Source organism: Lonchura striata, chromosome 20, assembly GCF_046129695.1.
Source record: "Lonchura striata isolate bLonStr1 chromosome 20, bLonStr1.mat, whole genome shotgun sequence".
Taxonomy (NCBI): domain Eukaryota; kingdom Metazoa; phylum Chordata; class Aves; order Passeriformes; family Estrildidae; genus Lonchura; species Lonchura striata.
The window spans coordinates 10,650,323-10,659,187 of NC_134622.1; the positions used below are offsets into that span (position 1 = coordinate 10,650,323).

General features: G+C 52.8%; 1 protein-coding gene across 1 annotated transcript; it reads left to right on the forward strand.

The window, feature by feature from the left end:
- The first annotated feature begins 6,786 nt into the window (after positions 1 to 6,786).
- Positions 6,787 to 8,316, forward strand: SRSF1 (serine and arginine rich splicing factor 1). Its single transcript, XM_021533008.2, has 4 exons — positions 6,787 to 7,117; positions 7,284 to 7,468; positions 7,676 to 7,848; positions 8,104 to 8,316. The coding sequence occupies exons 1-4, from the start codon at positions 6,924 to 6,926 to the stop codon at positions 8,296 to 8,298; spliced, it is 747 nt and encodes a 248-aa protein (XP_021388683.1). The 5' UTR covers positions 6,787 to 6,923; the 3' UTR covers positions 8,299 to 8,316.
- The last annotated feature ends 549 nt before the right edge of the window (positions 8,317 to 8,865 follow it).

An 8,865-nucleotide genomic window follows, 5' to 3' on the forward strand; every position in this document is an offset into this window, starting at 1 on the left:
GAGAGCTCGGATCAAACCCCCTCCTGCCCTCCTCATCAGCCTGGTCATGTTGATGCTCTCACTGAACTCTACAGGAGCTGCAACAGTTGATCTGATCAATAAATACACATTTTACACAACCCTTAGGTCTGTAATATCTCTCTGGATATAAGAGGCCACGAGGGATTTTGTTTTAATTAGAGGAATGCTTAAGGCTACTCTGCCTCCCGCTTAATCAGCCTTGGAAACGCAGAGGGAAGGGCTGTCCTTGTGCAGGGCACTGCTCCCAGCCAGCACAACCCAAATGCTCAGCGAGGGCACGAGGGCAGGAGCAGGGAGAGAGGGGAGCACAGCCCATATCCACTCCCTCTGGCATCTCCAGAACGAGCCAGGAAAACTCCCATCTGGAGCTGCAAGTGCACCCCATCCCCTGCTTGACAATTGCCAGCGTGGGAGTTACTGGGCAGGGTCCCTGGTCTGAGGAGATGGTTATCGTGGATACACAGGGAGAGGTGTCAGGAATGCACTCCATGGCCAGCAAAGAGCAGAGGTTCCAGGCAAACATTGCCAAAGCTTGCAGAGGTGGTGATTTTATTGCGGGAACGTTGCAACTGCTCAGGTCCCACGGGCCGGGAATATCCGTGGGAGGAGAGCACAGCTCTGCACGGACACGTGGCCTTGGGAACAGCCCTCGGTGGCCTTGGGAACAGCCCTTGGTGGCCTGGGACGGCTCTGCCTCCGTGCTGGGACCCAGGTGGGCCCCATGGTGGGACCCAGGTGAGCCCCATGGTGGGATCCAGGTGAGCCCCATGGTGGGACTCAGGTGAGCCCTGTGCTGGTATCCAGGTGAGCCCCATGGTGGGACCCAGGTGAGTCCCATGGTGGGATCCAGGTGAGCCCCATGGTGGGACCCAGGTGAGTCCCATGGTGGGATCCAGGTGAGCCCCATGGTGGGACTCAGGTGAGCCCCATGGTGGGACCCAGGTGAGTCCCATGGTGGGATCCAGGTGAGCCCCATGGTGGGACTCAGGTGAGCCCCATGGTGGGATCCAGGTGAGCCCATGGTGGGACCCAGGTGAGCCCTGTGCTGAGATCCAGGTGAGCCCCATGGTGGGACCCAGGTGAGCCCCATGGTGGGATCCAGGTGAGCCCCATGCTGGGATCCAGGTGAACCTCTGTGCTGGGATCCAGGTGAACCTCTGTGCTGGGATCCAGCCCAGCCTGTGGTCAGCCACCAGCACACACACCTGGCTTTGCCATGGAGCACCCAGAAGCCAGCAGACACCAGCAACACCCAAAGCCATGTTCTTGTGTAAACCACCAATGTAGGGGTCTGGAAGATATATTTCCAGCTCATTCCAGTCCCACCAGTGTCCAGGGGCACCTCAGCCCCAGTCCATTACAGTGCTCGGCTCATGCCTAACTCCAAGCAGGTATGCAATCAGTTTAGGAGGACGAGGAATGAAACGGGGAATAATAAACAAAAATGAGCCCTAGAGGAGAAAAACTGCTCGCTGGCAGCATTGATGCTCTCGGAGCAAACAGAAGGGGAGCCTCTGCTTTGTGCTCACCCTCGGCCCAGCAGCACAGGTATTGTTTGCTGCTAACAGCAAAAAAGCCTCATGGGGCTGCCCCGTGTGTGTGTGTGTGTGTGGTGAAACCCTTTGGAACAGGAAGGAAAATGAAGAAGCAGTAAAGTCCTTGATATGCCAGGACATTATCCAAAACCTTGGATTTATGGTTAACTGGTTCCCAAAGAGGAACTGCAGCTTTTACTGGTGCTGCAGTTCCCTGCCCTTGCCAGCCCAGGCTCCTCATCCCAGGCAGCTTCTGCTCTGTGGGTCCTTTCTTTCTCACGTGTGTTTCAGAGGATAAAAATACTGCTTCTTGGAAAATGATCAAATTTGTATCCATCTTTCATGCTCTAAATGACACAGCTGGCAAAGGCCTGATATTCCTATTTACTGCCCTCAAGAAACTGCACCTAAAAGGCCTACTAGGAAAAGGAAAAAAAAGGGGTTATATTTCATGTTTTAGTTGGGCTACAGTGGTACAGCAAGTGCAGCATTATACATAAATCAAATGCATTTGCATTGCAGAGCAGAGCATGGAACAGCCGCTGCTGGGGCCCCGCTCCTAATTTCTGACACATCTTTTAACCTGCTCATTTAAAAGCACTTACTTTGCATCCTTCTCCTTAAGAATTAGTGGGATATGAACCATGAGGTTTCCTAGATTAGGAATGTCTGGATAATAAAATGCTGTGGAACAGGATTTCCAGTGGAAGCAGAATCCTTTCAGCAGTACCTGGGCACTGGGATCAGCAAACCTTGGCAGCTGATCCCACGCTGGCCCTTTTGTAAACATTGAGTTTATTTTTCCTCGTTTATTTGCCTTTCATTGAGCTCCAACAGGAAAAATATATGGCTCAGCGTCCCTCCCACCCTGGTCTCTGTGAGTTTTTGTTTCACATGGTTATCACAGTCCTTCGCCTCCTCCAGTGTTTACATAAAGTTACAGCGCCCACAAAACAGCTCCAAAAACTTTATTTGTATTTTAAAATAGTCTGCTTGAAACCAATCTTAATGCATTTCTCTCTCGTTGTAGTTCCTCGTGTTAAATAAAATCAGCAGACCCTCAGTGATGCCAGAGGGGCCGCGTGGTGCTGAAAGCCCCGAGTCGGGGAGGCAGCGGGGACATCGGCAGCGCTGCCAGCGGCTCTCCACGCAAAGCTAATGGAAAACCTTTTAAAAACCACCCAGGCCTGGCACATTTGGGTTCTTTCTGGAGAACCAAGAGATGCAGCTCTGTCCACGCTCCCAAGGCTTGGCTGGGTGGCACGGCCCGTCCAGAGACACCCCTGGGATGTGTCTGTGGCCCTGCGGTGTCCTGGCAGGGATGGTGACAGACGCCACACGCCAGATAAGAAGTGATCATCACCTCGAATTTACAAACAGCGTTTCAGTTCCCTGTGTCAGGATGGCACTGCCCACTCCCAGCTGGAGCACAAGAGCTGGGAAGGGAAGTGCCAGGAGGGGCCGGTGAGCTCCGCTGCCGGAGCTGTGCCGCTCCGGCCGCGGCTGCCCAGCGGATCCCGGCGTGGATGGCTCAGCCAGCTGTGTGCCACGCACCTGGAGTGTGGGAATGCCTCCAGCAGAAAGGAGCAAACTCCAGGAAAATAGCAACAGCAAAAGGAAAAGGAGCAGCTGCAGGAAAAGCCTCGCTGCCCAGTCCCCGCCAAACCGCGAGGTTCCCTCTGGAGTGAGCGACCCAAATGGATTCGCTCCTTTCCGCTTATTTATTCCTTAGCAGCAATGACTGTTAGCAGGTTTATTTACATTGACAGCTTGCATTTATTTTCCTCCCTCTCCTCGTCAGGCCTTGGAGCATCCCACCAGGCAGGGAGAGGGAAGAGCAATGCAAGCAGCTGCCACAATATTCGGTGACAGTGGGAGGCAGGGAGCAATGGCAGAGCTCTGGATAAACAGAAATGTCTTCCCAGAGAAATAAATCCATGAAAATGGACTGGGGGGGCTCACTGAAAATTCTGGTCTGTGCTAACTGCTGCCCCTTTCCCTCCCAGCCCCAGCCATGGTGTGCTGGCATGTGGGAATCACTGCAAATCCAAGTAACGTGAAAACAAGACAGCAGAAATCACAGCAAACCAAACAATTTTATTATTTTTAATATTTAAAAATTAACCTTTTATTGCTACCAGCCCAACAAATAAACACGTACAATTTAACTGATTCTGCTTCCCTGTGCCCCCTCACTGTGCTCCAGGGACCTGGGATCTGAGCACATCATGGGGTGTGGCTGTTCTCAGAAAGGAAAAACAGCAGGGTTTTGGAAATTTAAAAAATGAGCATTCCCAATCCCCCTGGGACGATTTGAATTGTGGTGGTGCTACCTCTGCTCGTCTGGCTTTTCTCCTTTAAGTCCCCACCTGTGTGTGTCCTTTTGGGCTGGCTTCCAGGAAAAATTCCCACTGGCAGTGTGCTGTGTTTTCTGTTTGCATCCAGACATGCCCCAGCATGTGCAGAGGAAATCTCTTTGCTTGCAGTTAAATCTGCATAAATAAAACAAGCTGTCACCATCCACTGCTGTGGGAATTATTTTCAAGCTTACACACACTTTCCTTGTCTTATCTTAAGCTCAGAGTTTCTCTGAAAAAGTCAGACTGGTATTTTTGGATTTTTTTTTTTTTTTTCCTACATGCAAAACAGTAAGTTTGATCACCTGGAAGCACTGTTTAAAATGGACACACACACACACACACACCCCCAAAGTATCAGCTTTGTATTTCACTCCAAAGGCACAACCTGTGTGGTTTCAAGTTCCTGGTGCAATGCCAAGGAAACCCCTCCAGCAGCAGATTCCAAAGGACAGTTACCAGAGGGAAATTACAAGTTTGGACAGTTCATTGCTCAGATCTCAAAAAAAAAAAAAAAAAAAATTACTTCAGATGCCTCTTAAAAACCGACCCTTTTCTCCCAGACAATCTGGGCTTTGATGAACTGTTATTTTGCAACACAGTAAGATTAGTCAGGACTAATCCAGCTGGATGCTCTGTAGCAAGGATTAGGACAAACAGGTTCTGTGTGACAGAGCTGGGCGATGACAGGCCACAGCCCCAGCCCTGCAGCTCTGCCTGGGAAACCTCCTGCCTCCCAAGTTTCAGCAGGAATAACAATAAGCAATGATGTTATGTGCCTAATATCTGCATTATTCTCCCTTGGAAAGCCCTCGTTTCCATTGCTCCCATTTTGAGGACAAAAACTTGTCATTTTTGAGTAGTTGGCTTCTTTTTTTCAGCAAGATTATTTGCCTTGCCTTCCCAGTAATTTATTTTCTACATAACTTATTAATTCCCCACATATGTGTTTTGCTAGAGAGCCAAAACTGACTCTGAGAAATAAGTATTGTGCAGCATCTCCAACTGAACACTCCAGTGATAACACAGACCTAAGGAAAGTGATGAGGAAGAAAACATCTAATACTGCTATAAAGAGACACTTCATTAAGGTAATTAAGAGAATCATTTAGAGCAGTTATGAGGATTATTAAGACACAAAAGAAATTATGCAATGGGGTTTACACAAAGCAGGCAGAGTTACCATTGGTTCATGATGCCTTTAAGAATAACTTTCAGTGGTTTTAATGAGTTTTTGAAAACAGAGACTCATTTCTTGGCAAGGGATGGAGTTTCCCTACACCTGGGAAAAGCATAATCAGGATCTTTGTGGGGTTGTTTTTTGGTGGCAAGAGGACTTGTTAGGTTTTTTTAATATCACAAAAAGGTTTGGGCTGGGAGGGGCCTTAAAGCTCATCCATGCCATGGCAGGGACACCTCCCACTGTCCCAGGCTGCTCCAAGCCCATCCAGCCTGGCCTGGGGCACTGCCAGGGATCACAGAATCCCTGAATCGTAGTTTGGAAAAGACCTCCAAGACCACTGAGTCCAATCCTGGGCCCATCACCACTGAGTGCCAGTCCTGCCACTCCTTGGGCACCTCCAGGCATGGGAACTCCATGAAGTGTTTCTGGTGAGCTGGCAAATAACCAAACAGCTTGTTAAATTGTGAGCAGCTTGTTCAATCTTCAAAGCCCATTATCTGCCCCAAATCACCCCCTGAGGTTACACAGATTCACGACAGGCGTTGTGCCCCACTGCAGAGAGAACTGTGAAACCTCAGACTCTGTCACAGATGCAGAACATGGCCAGGCAGTCGGGAATTTACCCTTTGCCCTTGTGAAGATGGGCTCTCCCACCCTTGGCAATCCAACATGGACATTTCTCCTTAAAAACCTTGGGGCAGAGACATGCTGCCCTATTGTAAGTGCAGGTGAACCCACTGGGAAAAAATGCTGATGTCTGCCTCCAGTTCAGAGCGCTGAATGATTTCTTTATTATAACTATACTACAATACATTAATATACTATTTAAAGGAGATACTAAAACTACAAACCTACTTTTTCTAAGTCCCATATAACTCACTCATAACTCGTGCCCCTCTCTGAGAGCCCAGCCCCAGGTGGGTTGGATTGGCCATCAGGCTCAAACAATCCTCACCTGAATCAAACCAATCACCCCAGGTAAACAATTCTCCAAACACATTCCACCTGGGAAAAACAAGGAGCAGAAATAGAAATTGTTTTCTCTCTCTTTCCTCTGTGCTCCCCTATGAAAAATCCTGGGAGAGAGAAGAATGTGCCTGTAACACTGCCCTTCCACTTCGGGGGACAGAGCTGGGCACAGAACCGGGCACGGCGGGAACAGAAGTGGGGACAGAGCCGGGCACACAGGCGGGCACAGCACAGAGCAGAGCCGGGCTCGCAGCCGGGCACAGGGCAGAGGCAGAGCCGGGCTCGCAGCCGCGGCCATGAGGGCAGAGCGGGCCCCGCCGCGCCGCGGTGCATTGTGGGCCGCGCCCGCTCTTGGCGCCAAGCGCGCCCGCCGTCCCGCGCGGTGCATTCTGGGCCGCGCCCTCCCCGGCCGGGCCTAAAGGCGCGGGGAGCCGCACCGGACGTGACGCCAGCGGCCTCCGCCGTTTGAGCCGCTACCGGGAGGAGCGTCTTTTATATGCCGCGGGGACCGCAGTCTCCGCACGGTATAACGGAACTCCCGCAGCCTCGAGACCCCCGTACGGACTCGGCTTCTCCGCGGCGGCAAGAACCGAGGGACTACTTTGTGGCGGAACCGCGCATGCGCGCGGCGGGAGGCTGAGGGCGCGGCGGAAGACGCGCGCGCGCTCCGCTGAGCCGCCGTTGCTGCGGGCGGTGCTGCGGCCGGTGGTGCGGCCCGCGGTGGGATCGGTGCGCGCAGAGGCCGCGCGAGCGGAGGCGCGGGCGCCATTTTGGAGCGGCGCTCGGCGGTGAGGTGAGGCGGAGCGCCCCGAGAGCCCGGCCCGGCCCCGCACCGCCGCCAACATTGCCGACCTCGCCATGTCCGGCGGCGGCGTCATCCGCGGCCCGGCCGGCAACAACGACTGCCGCATCTACGTGGGGAACCTGCCCCCCGACATCCGCACCAAGGACATCGAGGACGTGTTTTACAAGTACGGCGCCATCCGCGACATCGACTTGAAGAACCGCCGCGGGGGCCCGCCCTTCGCTTTCGTCGAGTTCGAGGACCCCAGGTGAGCCCCCTCCGGCGCTGCGCTGGCCCCCCGGGCTGCCCGGAGCCCCCCGGGAGCAGCGGGCCGCGGTGGCGGGGCCCGGCGGGGAGCGGCGGGCGGGCGGCGCGAACAAAGGCGGGCGGGGGTGCGGCGGCCGCGCTCACCGCCCGCCCCGTGCCGCCCGCAGGGACGCGGAGGACGCCGTCTACGGGCGGGACGGCTACGACTACGATGGGTATCGCCTCCGCGTGGAGTTCCCTCGGAGCGGCCGCGGCACCGGCAGAGGCGGCGGGGGCGGCGGGGGCGGAGGAGCCCCCCGGGGCAGGTACGGCCCGCCGTCCCGGCGCTCGGAGTACAGAGTGATCGTCTCGGGTGAGTCATTGCTCTCTCTTTCTCTCTTAGCGTAAGCGCTCCCCCGGGGTCCTGCAGGCGCGGTGCTGCTGCCAGCATCTCCTTAAAAAGCATGGCCCCGTGTGCTTTGGTGTCCCCGCGATGCTGAGCGCTCCTCTGCTCTGCTGCTGCAGTACAGGAGGTGAGGCTCTAATCCGGTTTTAAAGTCACGTTTTGGTTTTTCCCTAGGGCTGCCTCCAAGTGGAAGTTGGCAGGATTTAAAGGATCACATGCGTGAAGCAGGTGATGTATGTTATGCTGATGTTTTCCGAGATGGCACTGGTGTCGTGGAGTTTGTGCGGAAGGAAGACATGACCTACGCTGTGCGAAAGCTGGATAACACTAAATTTAGATCTCACGAGGTAGGTATCACACTTATTCTCTTTGGCCAGAATTGGATACAAGGGGCTTAACAGTAGGATTTGAAGGTAAGGAACGCGTGGTGGTCGCTGTTTGGTTAGGAGGCAGCTAAGTGAGTGTGTGGTCAGGCCGGACATAGACGTGTAAGCTCTGCTGTGTGTCCCGGCCATAGTAGCACTGTCTGCAGTCTGTCAGCATGCCTGAAACATGGCCCTGAAGCCTCGACGTGTCAATCGAAAGTTCTGTCTATCCAATAGGGAGAAACTGCCTACATCCGTGTTAAAGTTGATGGCCCAAGAAGCCCAAGCTATGGAAGATCTCGGTCCCGCAGCCGTAGTCGTAGCAGGAGCCGTAGTCGCAGCAACAGCAGAAGCCGCAGTTATTCCCCAAGAAGAAGCAGAGGATCTCCACGCTACTCTCCCCGCCACAGCAGATCCCGATCTCGTACATAAACATCACTCTAGCTCTGATCTTTTTGTAGAACCCCATGTTGTACACAGTTTTCCTTTACTTAGTACAGTCTTTCATTTTTTTTTTCAAATTCCAACTGTTTTACTCGAATTGGCTGAAGTGTTGAATTGCATTCTTGTGTAAAATCCCTAGTGAGTATTTGCTCCTGGACACCGACATTCCCCTCCTGTCTTTGGTAAATTGTATTTTAATTGCTGTCAGTCAGGATTGTTCTGGTTTAGTTCTAGTTCGATACCAACATTCTTGGAGCCGTGGTATTGCTGTGTAAATGTCTCAGTGTTCCGCTGTGGTCGAGACGAGCTGGGGATGTTGGGATGTTTGTGGCTAACTTGTCTCTTCTGGGGGATCTTACATTTTATCTTGCCTTTTCGTGTGTCTTTCTGTAGACATATCTGAAGAGATGGATTAAGAATGCTTTGGATTAAAGGATTGTGGAGCACATGTCAATCATTTTAGGATTGTCAAAAGGAGGATTGAGGAGGATCAGATCAATAATGGAGGCAATGGTATGACTCCAAGTGCTATTGTCACAGATGAACTTGGCAGTA

What these genes read in the sequence shown, in the direction of transcription:
- SRSF1 (XM_021533008.2), top strand. Translation starts at nt 6,924, where the DNA reads ATGTCCGGCGGCGGCGTCATCCGCGGCCCGGCCGGCAACAACGACTGC. An exon ending in GTCGAGTTCGAGGACCCCAG is followed by an intron (nt 7,118 to 7,283) that starts GTGAGCCCCCTC and finishes TGCCGCCCGCAG; the next exon opens with GGACGCGGAGGACGCCGTCT. An exon ending in CTAAATTTAGATCTCACGAG is followed by an intron (nt 7,849 to 8,103) that starts GTAGGTATCACA and finishes TCTATCCAATAG; the next exon opens with GGAGAAACTGCCTACATCCG.